The sequence below is a fragment of the Lissotriton helveticus genome, chromosome 4_1 (genome assembly GCF_964261635.1).
Source record: "Lissotriton helveticus chromosome 4_1, aLisHel1.1, whole genome shotgun sequence".
NCBI lineage: Eukaryota > Metazoa > Chordata > Amphibia > Caudata > Salamandridae > Lissotriton > Lissotriton helveticus.
The window spans coordinates 100,752,828-100,772,552 of record NC_136063.1 but is presented as its reverse complement, the minus strand read 5'-3'; the positions used below and the strand labels follow the sequence as shown (position 1 = coordinate 100,772,552).

General features: G+C 46.2%; 1 protein-coding gene across 5 annotated transcripts in view; it reads left to right on the top strand.

Annotated features, from left to right (window-relative positions):
- MROH1 (maestro heat like repeat family member 1) overlaps nt 1–19,725 on the top strand; it is a 2,054,050-nt gene that overhangs the window by 1,335,583 nt on the left and 698,742 nt on the right. For all 5 annotated transcript variants that reach the window (XM_078686516.1, XM_078686513.1, XM_078686514.1 and 2 more), the window contains one exon: nt 2,346–2,450. In XM_078686516.1, the coding sequence (XP_078542642.1) occupies nt 2,346–2,450 (105 nt within the window). The remainder of the gene's footprint in view (nt 1–2,345; nt 2,451–19,725) is intronic.

Below are 19,725 nucleotides of genomic sequence, written 5' to 3'. Positions count from 1 at the left end.
ATAATTTTCCAGGCAAAAAGTAGGGGATAATCATATCCAAAAGATGCACTTTCCTACACTGCACTTCTCTTGTGGATCTAGTACGACCTTGAATTGGTCATTGCGTATGCATTTCTTTTTCCTTTCTCTAGAAGGGCTTTCTTCATCTGAGAGGGGGCTCTACTAAATGCTCTTTCTCGTCTTGCAATGCTTTTGTTCAGCATTTTAGGGATGTCTCTCTCTCTCGCTCTCTCATGGATATACTCTGAGATTCCTTTTCCTCTGTCATACAATGGACTTTAGATCATGTTCTAATCTTAACGACAAGGAGAACGATGGCGCTCTAATTTAGTGGTATGGGCTGTTGTCCTTGGTCCTTGGTCCTGTAGCCTTGTCCAATCATGGGTTGATTATCTATGGCAGGGCTGCATAGTATTTTTGTTTGTATGAGGTATTTTTTTCCAACACTTCCTTATCCACATCTTTCTCATGCCGGCTTCCCAGAGTCCTTCTAGTGGAGCGTTTTCTTTGCTTCACCTGTAATTCTTTACACAGCCTGGTTAAATTATCTCATTAAGGACAAGCTAGTCCTATTCACGGATCTCTTTCTCAGGGTCAGTTTGCAAACCATCCTCCAAGGATGGTGTTGCTTGGGTATCTAATTCTAAGGTGAGGAATCTGCGTCTAGATGTCTCTATCAGATGAATAAAGTATTTACCTTAGTTAAGGATCTAGCTGCAGATTCCTTAATGACCCACCCATCCTCCCCGCTCTGCGAACTGTTAGTCCTGTTACCTATAAGATCCCTTTCTTAGCATTCTGATGCCTTTCTTTAGTTCTTTATAATTGTTTGACACAAAGATGTCTCTTTTTTGGCACCCTGTTTCCATAAGGAGTTTCTATAAGTGGGTCTGCGTTGTTGGCGCGAAAAACAGTCACAGAAGAAATTGACATCAGGGTAGGGCTTATATGGACTTAGTCGACGTAGGAAGGAGGATGTTACTATGGAGTCGCTCGACGCCCTCTACCAACGCGCAGAGGTACTGCTGTACAAAAATATCTTGTTCCAGTCTGGCACCTGAGGATAATTCTAAGATAAGGAATCTGCGGCTAGATCATGTCTCCACCAGATAAAACGTTAACTAAGGTAAGTAACTTCTTCTGCCCCTCTTTCTGAAGTCTTGCTCTTCATTCTTTACCTTGCCCAGCAGTGCCTTGCTCGAGGCACTCTTTCGGACTGTCTGTCTCTCTTTCTAGATTACTAGGGACAGGGCTGACCCTCCAGGGCCCTAGTTTACATACCAGTGGTCAGAACACTTAATGGCTCCGCACTTCTGGTGTAGAAAGTAGTGAAAAGAAACTGACATCCTCACGGGTAGGTGGCGCCTCAATAGGTATCGCAACATCACTTCCGGCGCTGCAAACGCCAATGACACACGCAGATCTGATCAAAGCCACTTACCAGCGCGCATGGAAATGCTCCGAATCTTCCAGATCCAGTCTGACACCTCGGTAAATTCAAAGGTAAGGAATCTGCGACTAGATATAGTCTCTACCAGATAAGGTGTTATTGAAGGTAAGTAACTTGTTCGTCTCTGCTAGAAATAGTGGTACTTGTTATGTTATGTTATATAGGGATTTGTAGCGGGCAATGCTACTCAGGAGTACTTGGTATTATTAGTCAGAATCTTCCATCTCTGGACAGTGTAAAGCCTGTACGTTGTAGTCCCAAGAATGTGTTTACCTTCACTACTTTTATAGCACGACACTGAGACCAGTCATTAACTGTTCATTGCATTTGTCCCATGCAAAGATGGAGTTCTTGACATTTTTGGGTTCTCACCTAATCCTGTCCTAACAGCCTCAAACTACGGAAATTGTTTCTTTAAAGTGTAAGTAAGAGCATCAACATGACAAAGGTTAATGTTAAAAAGATCCTAAACTTGGGTTGTGTGAAGGCAGCCTTGTCATTAAGGCCATGCGGGGTCCATTAATGCTGAATGTAAAGCAGGGAGTAGTGAAAATGAGGTTTATTGCATAGTAATGATTGTAGCATTATTACCTGTATGTGTGAAATTTGTCTCAAAAAAAGAATCCGCCAGTTACATACTGAGAACTCTTTAAATCACTCTGAACATACCTAGAGACTATCACTTTGGTTGAGTTCTGTTTCTAAAAGTATGGTTCTTGAGGTCAAGAACTTTATAAGCCGTTTTTATAAAAGCATTCCAACAGGTGGATATCTTTTGAGGTTCTTGTCATCTACTTTGACATGCATGCTATTTCTTTCTTTATAAGTTGAAAAGGCATAGTGACGTCAAACTTGTTGTGTTTGTGATTTTGATGACTCTTACTATTGATCATAGCATTTGGGCGTATGGATCAAGTCGACAAAAGAATATGAACGTGAGAGAGCAGTGGACGTCAGTGCAGCCCTTCTGGAATTCTACCTGCATAAACTTAATGTCAACGTAAGTGCATACACGCCCTTCCTGTTTGTAAATTTGTCTCTGAGCTTGTAATGCATCATATTCTTCCAGCAGATGCATTAAATACCCTATTTGCCATGGAGCATGAAACCCAATGCAAACAAGGCAACCTCCACTGCTGCTTTACTAATGATATTTTCTTCTAGCCACTTGCAGTGATTTATGGTCACTTTGTGATACTTTGCACTGGCTGGCACCACTCATCACCAGTGTTGAGGAAGCTTTATTACCTCTTACTGCGTGTGATTTAACACCTCATTTGTACCACTCATCGCAAACCAATTCAATTTACTCTATTTTGCTCAGGTGTTTGGACTTTTCCATAAGTGTTGAGGCCATGTTTAACTGTTCCATCAGTCAATTAAGTTTAAGTTTATATGCTTTTATTATCTTGTTCCCTTTTCTTTTCTAAAGTTTTAATAATGATTACTTAACTTTCAATGTTTAAAATCACACGTGCAAGAAGGTGATGTTTAATGATGTCTTGGCCTGCTGAAATTGGTTTGTGGGTGTTAATCATGACAGACAAAAATATGATGCTTGCCCATTATGTCTTGTATCCTGGAGATGAGGAGTATGGACTGCTGTCAGAGTGAAGAATAACCTAATATTTTAACTTGATTTACCAATATTCTCTTTGTTTGGGAGGGAACAATCCAAGAATAGCATACAATGTTTCCTGTAGTGATTCCTATCAGGTAGGTATGTACATTTCCCATTACAGAAAAGAGTAAACACAGAGTGCTGTTCCTCAAACCATGGTTAGGAGTTAGAACCCACTGGAATTTGTTTGCTCAGAACCTCAAAGTTGAATTCCCAAAACAAACTCTAAAGAAATCCTGAATAAGGTTTACCACATCATCTAAACTACACTCTACAAAGTGGTTTCCTTGAAAAAGAACAAGCCAAAATCAGACTAAAGGGTGTAACAAATTATACAAGGCCCAATTGATTATGCTTAAGAAACCCAGCAGAAAATTATAATGCGAGTGGCATCAATCTTGGACTGAGGATTATATGGCCAGGTGTTGAGTCCACAGAAGGTGTATTTTCAAATCCTAATAGGTGAAACCTGTAGACTGTTTGAAACGTATCAATAATTAAACCAATGGAAATGTCTAACAATTATCACCATATTAATCAGTTAACATCATCCAAACTACAAGCAAAGCTAACACTGTTTGAGATGAATCTGTAGTCGCCAGACAAGCATTGAACTAGAGCATCTAAATGTCTGGTTGAACCATTATCTGTTTCCAGCCTCATCTGTTTGCCCTGCAGTACTTTGTAGTGGTGGCATTGTATTGGTGCTGTCGGTATGTATGAATGCCAGTGACATTTGTATAGCACAAACATAGATAAAAGGTAGCTGTAAAGGATCAAAGCCAAAGATACAGTGACTGTGTGATTGGACAGGCAACTTACTTTTAAGAGCAGAAGTGGGCTGTTACGGCATTGGGCAGTCAAAATGGGTACCGGGATGTCTGATATCCTGAGTATTTCAATTTCAATATTGCTTTATTTCGATTTTGGTTGCAATCATAAAAGCATAAAAAATAAACATACATATGTACATAAATATATACAGTCGAGTAACCCTGTATAGTACAATTTAAAAAATACAATATTTACAGATTAAAATATAAGACGATTAGCAACCAGCAGAATGAATTCATTTAAAAATTTGGGATTTCTTATTGCAGTGTTAAATTTCAAACTGACTGTTGTGCAATGTACAGTCTAAATTCATACGATGTCGAACAAGACATTTAAGAAAGCTAACCATTATAAGTACCAAATGCTCACCCTGTAGCAGCTGTAAAAAGAGCAAGGCTGGACGACATTGTCTAAAACCAATGCGCCTTAAAAGAGGTATGAGCCATTTTTTCCTGAGTTCACAATAACATTTACAGAAAATAATGGTGTGCAAGGTAGATTGAGGAGAGGTGTCATCACAAGGACAGGGCAACAGCACTTTGGCCCAGTTCTTTCTAGTAGGAAATGTAACCAATCTATGAAAAAGATTCATCCTGAACCTCACCAGAAGATAATGCTCATAACTCGTGGTGTTATAGGTGAGATACGGCTGTATAGTAGGTACCGCTTGTATAAGCAAGCTGTGAGTAACGGAAGGTTTAGTGACCTCGCTCATCAATATCAGGTCCTCAAGATGAGCCAGGCATTTCTTTTTTAAGACCTTCCTCTGTACCTCGCGAATTGAGGAGGGGTTTAAATAATATTGGTCCCATCCTAGATCATGAAAGAATCTCCCTATATACCGCAACCACCTAGAGTTATTAGCATTATCCATGTTTAGACAATCAGAAAGAATAGATTGAGTAAAGGTTGTTTTATCTGAGGTCCAAATCCTGTGCCATAATAACAAAGGTTCAGTTTTTACTAAGTCCGTTACATATGCGAGACCCAACTCAGTGTGGCAAGCAAAAGTACCCATACTACTAGGTACTGTGAGGAGGAACCTCAGAAAGGAGTTTTCTACCCTCTGAATACTGTCTGTGGCCACAAAGCCCCAAAGGCCAGCCCCATATAAAGCCACAGATAAGCATTTAGCTTTGTATATCATGATAATTTTTGGGGGAGCTCTCTTTCCCAACTTTCTGGTAAAGTTAATCAGAGCTGCTGTAGTTCTTAAAAAGAGCAGTTTGTGTGTTTCCACAGCTGGTTTCCATGAAAGTTTATTATCTATTGTTATGCCCAGGTGTGAGAAGTTGGCCTGATATGCAGTGCTTACTATTCTAGTGATCACTATGTATCAGTCCAAACAACCCTTATTGATGATTGGTTGTAAGTCAACCTTATAGACCAGCTATCCTAGTAGCATGGATACGAGCAGTCTAAGGCTAAGACTCTAGAGGGCGTGTTAAGCCAGCTGTTTTACCATCACATTACCCCTTGAACACCAAGTGAAAGGACACCACACAAGTTGTTATGAAAAATAAAGTATATTTATTTATAACAAGACTACCCTGGCTCTTTATGAGACAGGGAGCTAAGCACACAACAAAACTCTTAAAGAAACACTGAAAGTCGCACAATTTACTCAGATGCCCGAGGGGCACGAAAAACCATATACTATGAAAATGGAATGCGAAATTACTAGCAGGTAAGTAATACTTTTCTAGACTTTAGAATCGCTAGGCCTACAATGCTAAACACTTAGGTTAGGAGCAGGAGGCCTGTGGACGTCGTGTGCAGAGTGGGAACTCTCACGCGTAAGGCGGGAAAAAGTCTATGGATGCTAGTAATGGCAAAGTTACTGTTCTCGGGCGAACCCGACTAGGTGGGTCGAAAACAAGAGTGGATCCGAACACTTAGGGTGTTGGACTATGCTGGAGCACCGGAGTACTCAGTTTACCTAGCCCAGGGGCTGCGGCTGCATAGGGTCGAAGTTGCGTCGGAAACCCACGTTGAAGAACCAGGAGCCTGAAGAAAGAAGTTGCTGGCAGGCGGCCAGTAAAGAAAGTTCGTGGAGATCCAAGCCTGGATCAGGGAAGAAGAAACCTGTAAGCAGAGGGGACCAAGTTCTGAATCACTAGCCAGTGATTTAGGTGGGCACCAGGATGGCACCGGACGAAGTCACCTCAGCCAGGTGAGTGGGCGCTGCTGGGCTCTGCAGTCTCTTGGACCAGGAGGCGTTGTCGGCGACCAGGATGGAGGTGCGAGCTGTCCCACGAAGGTACTTGCTGTCGACGTCGCTGGACCCAGGATTGGGGCAACAAGTCTTGGCAAATGCAAGGCCCACGCGGTGGACCTAAAATGGCGTCTTGAGTGGACCAGGAGGGTCCAGGGTGCTTCTCTGAAGAAGGGAAGCAAGGGCCAGTCTGGAGCAACCAGACCAGCAGTGTTTGTCGTCGTGGAGCGTCGTAAAAGGGCCACTAGCCAACGGGCAAGTGACCGGGACAACGCGGTGAGCAGCAAAAAGCAGAAGGGCCCCACGCAGATCTCGTGGATGCAGGGGGGCTGAACTTCGGTGCTGGAGCTGCTCAGGGTCGGGGCTTCTCTCACCCCAAAGCACTCGGTCGAGGGTCACTCGGTGGTCGTGCTGGACAAGCGTCGTGCAGTTCTGAAGATGGCCGGTCCCTCGAGGTCTCGTCGCACCCACGAATCACAGCTGGGCTGATGATGTAGGTTGAGGTCAGAGGTGCCAGGGAAGCCGGTTCTCGTCGTGCTGGAGCAGTCTTGATCCGAAGGAGAGACTGGCAACAAACCGCGATGCTTGGTTGGTGCCTGCTGCTGCAGGGTGACTACTCCTTAGTCACAAGGGAGAATCTTGGGAAGAAGTCTTGAGTTCCTTTCGTGGAAAGTAGTTTCAGGATTCAAAGATGATCTAATTTGGAAGGGGGCCTGCTCCTACCTTTATCCTGAAAAAGGGGGCTGGCACGCGACTAAGTCCTGCCCTATGGGTGGGACCAGGAGGGGGGTGGTTACACCCCTCTCCTTTGGCGGGCTTTCCCCAGCTCAGGGTCTGGTGTGCCCCTGGAACTGGTTCAAGCCGGCCTATGCACAGTGAGCAGCGGGGTGCCACTTGCAGTCACCTTCCTCTAAAGCCCTGCCTACCTAGAATACACAAAACCCTGTCTGGGACGGTGCTGGCACCGCCCCTGGCAGGAAACCCTTTGTCCTTGCCTCCTGCTCCGGGAGGACTCCCAGCAGCAGGAGGGCAGACTTGTGTCTCGGTGGCAGCATCCATTTTGTGGATGCTAAGGCTCTGTCTGACTTTAACCGGGGTTACAGGTTACCAACATGTCGTGTCCCTCTAGAATGGTGGAATGCTAACCCCGTCGCCAGAATTGGCGAGGGGTTAGTATTCCAATTCGTATGACACCTTACTCGACATGTTTTGATAAAGCGATACCAGAGTTGGCATATAACCGCGAGGATTATAATGCACTTAAGAGTATATGGTATGCGATATCATGGAAACGGCTAAGGGATAGATCCCGAAAGCCGCAGACAGGCTCAGCTCATGCCAGAGCACCATCTCACACGATTCCAAGCACTCTGCCTTCAGGATTGTCAAGGCCTGCCATAGGAGTGACTGATAGGAGATCTGTGTGTCCATTTAGGGTTAGATCTAGGAATACTATATCTAAAGCAAAGGGTGATTACACCACCTTGCCCCAGCTGTCAAGCAGCCAGTTGTGTCTGTTTGGTTAGTCAGCCCAGGGGTGGCATAATACATGCTGCAGCCCCTGGGAGACTTCTGGGTGCACCTCAGCCCTGGGTACAGGGACTCAGAGAGGGCCCAGTGCCAATTCAGTACCTGGGTACAATTTGGAATAGAGAGAACAGCTAGGCTGTGGGTCTGATTAGCAGGCCCACAGCCAGGGAAAGTCGTAAACCAGTGAAGCAAAAAGCAAAAATCTGGGTGATCATAGGATTGCAGACCCTACTCTCCTACACCACACGGAGACTTGACCACTTTCCAAAAGGCAGCCGAATTGTTATGAGTGCAGCTTTCGTGGAGTTGGTCCCATAATTGCTTTTTTAATTATTTTTTCCTTCTTTTCAGTGCAGAGTTATATACCTTCCTCATATTTTTTACCTCTTGTGGGATCCTAACTGTCTTCCTCAAAGCAGTTTTTAAGTTAGAATAGGCAACCGTACAATCATGATTAAACCTGCCCTTTTTCTGTGTGGATTTATGTTTTAATTCAACCCACAAAGCCTCATTAATCGTCTTTATAATTGTCTCGAAATTGGCAATGATTTCTAGGCCTGTTGCGTCTAAGGCAAGACATTTTATGAGGGAAGAGAAAGCCCTTACTACCACTCGCTTTGTTATTTCTATAGGGTCTACTTTCCCCCATTTCAATGCGTAACCATTTAATCTGCATACAGCCAAATTATGTTGTGCTAGGATGGGACTAAAGCCACTCATTGGGTTCTGGGACAATGACATTGAGATACTAATTGGGCTATGATCACTTAATGCAATTTTGTGTGTGGTAAACACTGCATCTACAGACATTTCTCCATTTGAGACTAAAATATAGTCTATGACTGTTTGGTGTCCCCTCCCATGGAATGTTGGAGCAAGTGACAGATCTGCCTTGTTCAGATTGTTTGCTAGAACTAAATCTAATTCGAACAAAGTTTCATTGAGATGGTTACCTAGGATAGAATGCCTAAAGTGTGTAATGGGACTTCCAAATTCATCCAGGATACCACAGATGTCATTTCTGCCAAAAATGCATGGTCCCAGATTGAAATCCCCCTCCCCCCCCCCCCCCCAGATAATTACCTCCTCTCTTGTTGCCTTTCTTTTGTGAGCTAACTATATAGAGCGAATCAGGGATCCCACGTTCAATGCTTCAGCATCTGGCAAATTATTATAGAAATTAACTACAAGGAAGTTATCCTTGTTGTTGAGGCATAATCTAAGAATCTGAAAGTTTAGATCTAATTTTATGGGCACAACTTTGATTGTGTTAAGGAGATTTGCAACGTAAATTGTTAGACCTCCTTTCGCTCTGCCTGAGGTGGACGGTTGGGCAGGTGAAAAGTAGGTTTTAAAACCCTCCATATGTATCGCATCACATGCCCAGGTCTCCTGTAGTGCTATAATGTCAAATTTAGGAGTGAAATCCATCCATTTGTCATTAGTCACTTTCGACCTTTGCCCTGCCACATTCCAGAATAGGGCTGTGATACGAGGTTTTTTCCCGACCCCTTTATATCCCCCATTATCTGGTGACAGTCTGTTAGTGGATTTAGAAATTAAGTCCTGTTCAGAGATGGGACCTGAGCAAGGTTGATTCTAACCCGCGGACTTAGCCGCAGGGTCAATCACTGTATCCTGTAAACAAATTTGTTTTGGGAACGGGACAGGTGGGATACCATTAGAAGATGGATCTACGATCATAGGCGACACCTCTTGTAAACTGGCATCAGCATTATTAAGCATAGTCCCAGAATCGAGTCAATCAACTCCCTCCATGTCCGAAAAGACCGCATAGCGGTTATAGACGGGAATAGGATGATCAAATTTCTGTTGGGAGAAAAACCTAGGACAACCTTCCAGAATATGAGAAGGAGGCCTAAAACAGTCATTCTGGTTTCGAAATGGGGGCCCTGTGTAATTACTCTGGGATTGGAACAAGGGCCTAACGTTGCTTACAGGGGCCAGTAGACCTCTAGGATAAAAGTATGTCAAATCATGTGCAGTGATTACATTACTGCCATTTTGGGGGAACCAATTAACAATATGCCCAACAGCTCTTTCATCTCTGAAATTTATTATTATAATATCTCCCTTTATATCCTTTGTCCCAGCCAGGGAAGACGCCTGACATGTAGAATTTCGCCGTTTATATTTGGTGGTAGTGGGCGATTCTGTCTTAGCCAGAATATGGCTTTATTTCTCAATTGGTATTGAGCTTCTGTACTGCCCTCCTCTAGAGGTGGCACTCCAGTGACAACCACCACATACGGAACTGCTTCCGGCGGCAATTCCACTATAAGCCTCTTAGATGGGATTACCCTCGCAGCGTTTTCTTTGTCGTTCACTTTTGGGACACTTCGTGGAAGGTTAGATTTTTCACCTACTTGAGCCTCTTTACCTTTACTTTTGGTATTTGACCCTTTTGTTTTAGAAGGAATTAATTTCGGCAGTTTTGTTTTGGCTGAATTCATGGTTTTTGTTTCTTTTTGAATTGTAGTATTTTGAGCTGGGACAGAAATTGGGGGCGCTGGTGTGAACTTTAATAAATCCTTAGTAGCCCCTTTGATTTCCCCAATAGCTTGTTCCAAGTTTTCCAGCTGTTGAGCTATTCTTTTCAGCCTCTCTGCTAATGGCGATATAAGTGATCTGATTAAATGTTCCATATTACCCACTAGATCAGTAGTAGATGAATCTTTTATTGGGACATGGGGTGGTGTAACTACTACAGGTGTTAGGGGTGCATTATTTGAGGAGCTTATAGTATTTCCCAAGTTAGATGATCTTGTTTTTTTGCGGACCACTTCCCCTCTTTCTCCTTTTTTTCAGGGGTGGACCTTGAGGTTGAGGGGTTTTGAGAGTCTTCTTAGTTTTTTTGGAAAGACTTTACTTTTGGGGGAGGAGTATCTGCCAAAACTTCTACCTCTGGGATCAGGTTAAGAGAAGAGGTTGAGACATTTATAATCGGATCACTAGTTTCAGCTGGTGTGGGGGATCTGTCCTGGAAAAGTAGTGGGATACTATCACTGAGGGATACCTCACAACCCTCCCTTTCACGATTAGGACTTGGAACAGGCGAAATGGCTAGCTGTGACGTGCCCAGAGACGAACGCTTGTTCTTAATGAGTTCCACTGAGCGGCGTCTCTCGGCCCGTCGCTCTGCAAGCACAGTTTCCCTGTCATTTTCTGAGGTTACCCTAAAGATGTAATTATCGAGTGTACCTCGATTGGCTCCTCCAGCCAGTAGAGGCTTGTCCTTTGGGAGAGAAGACATCATAACAATCACTAGTGGCTGTGGGGACCTAGTCACGCTAAAACTCTATAGAATGTATTCGACAAATCACTAGATAAGCATTTATAACAAATAAAACCATATACAATTCTTCTGAATGGGACTGCTTACTCGGACGTTGTGGTACAAGTCCTAGTCATGTGGCGAACATCGATGTACCAAAGATAAGGGAGTGGGCCTCTGAGGGCCTAAGAGGGCCCGTCCTTTCACCGGGCTTCACCCGGCGCCCGGACAGCGTGGGAGTAGACCTATTAATTAGAAAGTATGGTGTCCCGAGGGCGGGGCTGTCAGGGGCGCAGACCAGGTGACGAGGGTCACTCAGGGACTCCTGGGAAGGCGAGTCCCTGCAGCGCTCCACCCCTGAAGCTGTCAAACCTTTCTCCCAGAGCACACAAAGCACACAGAGTCCTCGAAAAGTTGCTCCCAAACCACCACACCGCGAAGCGGCACCCGCGAAGCGGGTGCGGCGAGGTGCAGCGGTGGAATCCAAGCACGCACAGAAAAGTGCAGCGTCCCAGCTGCGGTCAGTTCCGCTTGTAGTCAGCGTTTGAGGGTCCCGCTGAGGCCAGGGAAAGTAGAGGTTTTAAGTTATTTGCTGTCCCGAGGGCGGGGCTGTCAGGGGGGCGCAGACCAGGTGACGAGGGTCACGCAGGGACTCCTGGGAAGTCGAGTCCCTGCAGCGCTCCACCCCTGAAGCTGTCAAACCTTTCTCCCAGGGCACACAAAGCACACAGAGTCCTTGAAAAGTATCTCCCAAACCACCACCCCGCGAAGCGGCATCCGCAAAGCGGCACCCGCAAAGCGGGTGCGGCGAGGTGCAGCGGCGGAATCCAAGCACGCACAGAAAAGGGCAGCATCCCAGCTGCGGTCAGTTCCGCTTGTAGTCAGCGTTTGAGGGTAGATGGAAGATGGCCTGTTGCCTTGTTTTATCTTTTTTGCATTTCTTAGTTCTGTTCTTATGGTATCCAGGCCATGGGTGTTTTGAGAGCCTTCAGAATTGTTATCCTCGTTAACCTGTTGCTGAGGTTCTGGTTGTGACTGCTTTGTTGATGATGTAGCTTGTTTTGAAAATTGTGTGCGCTAACAAGGGAAGCCAGTAGAGGTCCATCAGGGTCCAGATGATGTGGCTATAGTTCTTGAAACCGTTGATTAGGTGTTCTGTGCCATGTGGGGGCGGTGTGAGTGTAGGAAAGTGGGATTTGCTCTCATGGTTACCCCTAATTGTTGCTGGTGTTATTCTGTTTTCTGACTAATCTGACTTGGATCCTGCTAATCAGGACCCCAGTCACTGTGTTCCCTCCCTAAGTTTGACTATGATAAGTAATTTGTTACCTTCCCAATTGGCTAGTGGTGTACCCTTCTAAGTCCCTAGTATATGGTACTAAGGTACCCAGGGCATAGGTACACCAGGGGTCTCCTTGGGCTGCAGCATGTGTTATGCCCTCCAGGAGAGACCACTCAAACTGTGGCCTGCCATTGCAGCTTGTGTGAGCTGGTGCTAGCACCACTCACGACAGATATAAGTTTCCTAATATCTGCGGTCACTGCACTTAAAACCTATGTCACCCTGAGGCAGGCCTTTCATTCCTGAAGGCAGGGTGCTGAGTAATAAGTGTGAGGGTAACCTGCATGAGCAGGACACCCCCTACAAACCCCGGAGTCAATTCTCCATGGTTTGTAAGTGCAGTGAGCCATTTAATACATATACATGGCATAAAGTCAATTATAACATGATGTCAAACTGTATATTGGCTGCACCGAAACTGGTCATGTTTGGTATCAAACATGATGGAATCATACCCCAAACCTGATTCCAGTGTTGGATGTAGGATCCCATGTACCGTGGTGCTCTCCTAGGGAGCCCCCTGTTTCCTGGTACCAGCCTTTCGGGGCCTAACAGCAAGCTAGTGCTACTGCCAACCACAGAGACAATTCTACCCTACTGCGGCTCAGCTGAGCTAAAGCAGGGTAAGGTAGAACAATAGGTTTCCTGTCACACGAATGTGTGACCACCTCCCAGACAGGACTTATTGTATTGGGCTGGGGTGAGGGCACTTGCCAGTGCCACAAGCCTGCTTTGAAGGGCACTTTTGGTGCCCTCCTTGCATACTCCAGTTGGAACCAGTTCAGGGAGCCGTTGACTCCCGCTCTGGTGCAGAACTGGACAAAGGACATGGGAGTATCCTCCCCTCTGTCCATCCCCTCCTCTGGGAGGAATCCCTGAATTGTCCCAACCCTTTCTCTCTGGTACTTAAGGGCTTACCTGTGGGTGGCTCTTCAGATTCATTGTTGGGACAAGATTCAGATCTGAAACCACTTCTACCGTCTGGGCACCTTGGACTGCGTTGGACTTCAAAGAATTAGAACAGGTAGTATGGTTTTGTCGCTGTCGACTGCACATTTTCTGTCATGTACAACAATTGTAAGAAAATGTTGAAGTATCTAATTGGTGCTATATTGGTACAAAAGCATCCTACTACCATGGATACATGAAACACATTACTACAAGTACCTCTGTGCAAACATGTAAGATCGTAGTACCAAAGCACTCCCAATAGTAGTCAAGAGAACAGTTTAAAAATTTTATATCCACATGATTATTCATTATAAAATTAAAGACAAAAGTCAGATGGTTGTAGGCCGTAGCACCTATTGAAACCAGGCATAACATCTAATACGTGTTTCGTCCCGCAGTGACTTCTTCAAGGTTGTAATCTTTATATACAAGTACAGTAATTTACAACATGTTTTAAAGACAAACCTGTTTTGTCAGCACAATGGACAATGTCATTACATTTTGATGTCAAATCACTAGGAAGGAAGAAGAGCCTTGATTCTCCAGTATTGTATCTTTTATAGATTGACAAGCTTGAATCATCCCCGTCGTGTTGGTGGGAGTCTCACTGTAACAGTATAAATAGTAGTACTGAAAACATTACCATAGACCTCCATAGAAAGAAAAATTCAATTGAGTGCTATTTCAACCTCATTTTATAATATCCAAAGTTCAGCCAATCACAGCAGAGACCTCAGAGTAATCCTCTCCACAGAACCACCACACCTCAGATTTCTTACCGCACGTCTTGTGATTGGGAGTCTCTCTGGGCTCTGCTCAGTGACAGTTGGCTTTTCAACTTTTGACCTCCAGCTTCTAGCTCAAGTTATTTGATTCTGTGGCTTTTCAAAATGCCAGATTAAAAAAGTGTTGTTTAGGCCCTGTAAAACTTGTGGGAAATGTAGACTTTTCTCTAAAGACCCCCACAAGTAATTTCTCTATTACCTATACCCTGACCATAAGCCCGGAAATGCAAATACTGTCGAACGTTTTCGGCCAAGACCCTCAAGGATAGCGAAGGAAGACTGCTCCTCTGGCTTCAGAAGAAAAAAGCTGTTTTGAAATCTGCGTCTGAGACAGAGGAAAGAGCCCATTCTTCCTTCAGAAAAAGAAAAGAAGGCCTCTCCTCTTCTCACCATAGGGACCCCAAAAGATAAAAATCTCAGGAGCAGTAAAAAAACTAAGGTGAAACACCACAAAATAGCCGAGGAAGTGGCTTCAAAATAATCTTCTGCATAAAGCTCAGAGGCGACTGGGATGGGAGGGTGTGATCACCAAGCTAACGCCACTATGGGATGCCAAGAGCCTGGGTAACTTGCGACGTAGTAAGGGGTTTGACCAATGGGACGACATTGGGATCTCCACGGTGGGGGACATGTGGACGGGGGAAGGGGTGATCTCCTTCGCGGCCCTGAGGGAACAATACGAGATGGGAATAACTGAAACATACAGATATGTACAGATCAGACATGCACTCCTATCTGTGATGGAGCCGGGCACCGCGATCCCAGAATCGGCTCCGTTAGAGGACCGGCTTCTGACAGACTACATGGAAGCGAGTGCTACCTCACTCACATACCGCAAGCTGATTAATAACTTGCCAGACCCACTGGTAAAACTGAAGGAACGTTGGGAGGAAGAGGTTGGGGATCTGGATGAGGCTGACTGGAATGCAGCACTGGCATCGCCCAAGGAAGCGGGTATAGCCACACGCTTTCGACTAGTACAGTTTAAGGTCCTACATAGGGTCTATTACACCCGCACGACACTGCACAGGATCAGGAGGGCTGAGCACCCCTACTGTCTGAGGAATTGTGGGGAGGAGGGTACGCTGTTCCATACGTTGTGGGACTGCCCAAATATCCAGGGTTACTGGCGGAGAATTACACGCACAATGGGCCAGACCTTGAACACCTCAGTGATCCCTGATCCCAGAGTATGCCTACTGAATGTATGGAAGCCGACAGACCTCACACTACACGGGAAGGGATGGGTCATCATTGGGATGATGTTAGCGAAACGTGACATAGCACTGAACTGGGGAGCACGCACCACCCCGACCCTGAATCAGTGGAGTAGAAACATGGACATGCTAATGATTACTGAAAGGGCAGTCTACCAACAGAGGCTCAACCCACGAAAATGGAATAAAATATGGTCACCGTGGAATGTATATAGGGGGGAGATATGTGAGCCACTACCCGAGGATGAAGAGACTGATAGTGAAGGGGACGAGGAGGAGTTAACATGAAAGGGAGGAGTAGGGGTGGGACAAGAGAAGTAGGGGGAGGCGGGATGTTTGAGCCTGATGAAAAGGAATGAGGATGATACCAGTCGGGTAATGTACAATGTTAAATGCCTAGGGAAACCTATACTCAAGCGAGAATGTTGAATTTTACTATGCAAACTGACAACTGTTGAGACCCTGTTTATGGTTTAGTTGTAAAAAGTAACAGCTTATTTGAATAGTTGCATGAGTGGCTGTTTACGGCAGAATGTTGATGCCGCGATATGACATAATGACGGTGCATATTATCCTGGTTTCTGCAACAATAAAAACAAGTTTTAAAAAAAAAAAAAAATAATCTTCTGCAGTGCACACATTGTCTTTGCTTGGTAGAGTAGCCGCTATCAAAATGACATTACTCTCCCGGGTCTTGTATGTCATGCAGACTCTCCCATTACAACCCCCCGCCTTGGCCTTATCCAAGCTGCACCATCTCGTCCACGAGTTTATATAGGGGAAGAAAGCACATTAGGCACGCAGCCAGACATACCTTAAGCAAAAGGATGGCGGGCATTGCGTCCCACACTTAGAAAGATACTACCAAGTGGGCCAGCTCCGATACATGGTAGAATGGTACAGAACTGCATCAGAGAAGCACTGGTGCTTCATTGATCTCTCGATCGCAAGGATCCACGTGTGGAAGGTTCAGTGGCTACCAAAGAAATATTGACCCGTCTGAGCATACATCTCACCCATAATGAGGTAAACTGTGTGGGTGTGGGACTAGGTACAAGAAAAACGACTCCTCTCTACGCCAACGTCTCCCCTGACCCCCTTCATAGGCCACTCCCAATTCCCCCGGAAGCGACCGGGGATAGCTATATCAAGTGGCAGTAAGCCAATAGCAAAGGGTGGCATATCTCTTTGATGAGAAGGGAGTAATGGACTTCAAGGAGCTGTGCACAGGATATGGTATTCCCCTCCGACGGGCTATACATGGCTCTGAGGCACTGGATTACACAGCCCAACATATGCTCCCATGCTAGCCGCCCGCTGATCTAATTTGAGAAATGGTTTGTAACCCGCCACTCGGATAAAAGATTGCATTCAGATATCTATAGCTTTCTTATTGCTCTGCACCACCGTGACAAATCACCTGCACAGCGGAGGTGGGAGAATGAATGTGAAAGGGAATTTTCTTTCAAAGACTGGCAAGACATAATACACAGAGCAAGAACATCCTCCCACAGCACCTCCAGCAAGGAGATGTTCCTCAAAATTGTTCACTACTGGTGTTCTCCAGCGTGGGTTGAGCAGTGGGGAGGGGGCTGGAACACTGTGCTGGAGCCAACGTGGTCAAGAGGGTACCTTAACGCATATATTATGGGGTTGTCCCAAAATCCAGCAGTTCTGGTCAGCAGTCCTCCGACATAGGATACATGAATCAGAACTAACCAGATTTCCAAGCTATATAATACTGGGACTACCCAACGCTCTAACCTTCCCACTCAGGTCCGGTCGAGGAAGGGCTATCGCCTTGGCCCTCGGTGTGGCTAAGCAGACTCTTTTATCGAGATGGGGCACAAAAGCGATCCTGACCCATTGAAATTGGCTGCATAAGATATGGGAACTTGTGTGCATGGAATAACGGATGGCAGGCATGCTATCACGCTTTGATAAAACAAGGAGCTCCACCAGCAGATTTTAGCCAACACATTTGTGAAATTGACCTACCCAATGTACCAACGCGTGCTCCTCCTCACACAAGGGGTCCAAGTGGAGGAATGACTTACTACACTAGGCCCTAAGGGACCGCAACTACTGAGGGATTACACTCAAATTGAGGTCTGCCTTTCTGGGTTGTCGAGCTCCACCCCTCTCCCTTTTTCCTCTCTTCCCCTTTCTCTCTTATTATAAGTTTCAGTTCCACTTTCTCTTCTTCTCTAGATTAACATAACTGTCATTATTCCCCACCGACCTATGGATGTAGGTGGCAACCGTTGTATTGAGAACTTTCAAAATCAATAAACTGATTTAAACCAAAAAACAACCATCTTCTGCTCCAGTCTCTGCTGCCTTGACTCCTGTGAGGGATCAATATTCTCGTCCATCGACGCCTTTGTGGATGAGAGCTATCGCTTCTGGTATATCTGAGGCGATTTATACACCTTCAATGTGACAGCTACGATGACAACGGTTAAAACGTCGACTGCAACAGCATCGACAGGACCGCAGTTGACTTTGACTACGGCGCCATCGGCGATGATACCATCACCGTCCCGTCCACGACGCTATCCTTGTTTCCGCCAATGGTGGTGGTATCAGCATCGACACCGTCAACGGGACTGTCGATGAAAGGAAACATCTGTTTAGGACTTTCAAAGCAAAGACAGGACTTTTCAAAATTTCTCCCTTGGCCCTGGTGCGTCTGGTTGACTTTCCGGAGTCTGAGGATGACAGTATGTTTGGCCCTGCTAATAGTCCTTCTCAATTAAAAGCCAAATGTCAGGACTCTGATGATGATGAGGGCTTGGAGGACAATGACCCTTCTTCTTAATTGGCAGTAGAGTATTCATTTACAGATACGAATATGGTACAACAGTCAGAATCCTTTCAGGAACGCTATCCTTATGACGAAGAAGACTCTTGCCATTTTAGGGAACATCTGTAAACCTCCCTGTTTCGTTGGCCACCTCAGCATGTAAATGTAAATGTGTTGTATTTGTAAAGCGCACGGCTGCCCACGCGAAGGGGCGTCCCGGCGCTGCACTCATACCGCTGTGGAACCCTTCCTGGCTTTTCCATGTGAAATGTCCACTCCTGGGCACCCCCAAGGTGAAGCCAGGCATCCAAGCGCTGCTGGGGCCGTTGTGGAGATTAAGCAAGCTATTGCCCAGAGTGGGATCCATGATTAGACTAGGCACCGAGGCGAGAATTATCAGGTCCGGGGAGATTGAGTCCAAGAGCCGCCGAGGCGGGAATTGATCCCTGGTCCCGGGCCAGACCTCTGCATCAGGGTCTGCCACTCTAACCATTGAGCGACGCTTCTCCCTGTTGAGCAAGCAGGACAAGTTACGCCTAAGCCCACCAGGCAAAAGGTCTTGCCTCCTCCAATTATTATATCTGAGGACATTCAAAATGTGGACCTTGGAATTACCCCGAGGCGTCAGACTGGATCCAAAGAATTTTTTCTGAGCAGTACCCCTGTGGATCGGTAGGTGCCCTCGGTCGACTATGCGTTCAGGGTCATGGTCACCATCGTGACATCGCGGTATCTACTTAGAACACCGCTCCTGGGCGCTGACGTCAGTGATTTTTTTTTTCTTCATCAGCCAGTGCGCATACGGAGAAAACGGTACCCTTAGTCACTTTTTGACTAACTGTTTTTTGACTTTTGTCGACATCCTTTTTTCGGAGTCTTCCGACTCCTGGTGCACACAGGTGTCCCGCCCTCATCCCGGCTTTCAAGCCCTGTGACTCCTGTCACAAACTGATATTGGTTACTGACCTTCACCTCGTGTGCCTTTCGTGCCTGGAGCGCAACCATGACCTGAGGTAGTGCTCCAACTGTTGTTCCTTGAACCCGAAGTCTTTGCGGGAGCGGTCCCGAAAGCTTCTGGAGGCCCGGCAGTCGGCTCTGCTTCGCTCAAGGTCCCCTTTGAGAGGGAGGTTGCGGCACCGATTGCGGAGCCACCACCACCATTCGTCATCGAAGTCTTCGGGTAAGTGGAAGCACAAGAAGAAGGCGAAGAAGCACCATCTCTCTTCGCTTTTTTCCTGTCCATCGGCTGGCTGGACGCGGAATGTTGTCATCCTTCGGCTCCGCCCGCGAAGCCAGCTGGGACAGCTCTGAGTTTTCCTCCCTTCCCAGGATCCGGAGCGTCTCCTACCCAGCTTCATGCATTTTACGAAGCTCTCCACTCCTCCTTTGGGCCGCCCGACTCTGCCGGTGCGTCTTTCGGCCCAACGGACTCAGTTGGGGGCTCTAGGCCTTCAATGCCGGCGGATCCGGCACTGGTGCTGCAGGGCCCTCAGCGATCCAAGCCTGGATCTGTATCGGCGCCAGTCGACCTTACGACACTCCCCCGTTCCGATTACACTGAAAACACCTCTATCGCTTCTGATGCCTGTCATGTCCCCGGCCGGCGTTGACACCGTCCTCCCCCTCGGTATGGAGCCAGACTGGCGTTGACTGGCGCGGGGGGGGTAATTTTGTACAGT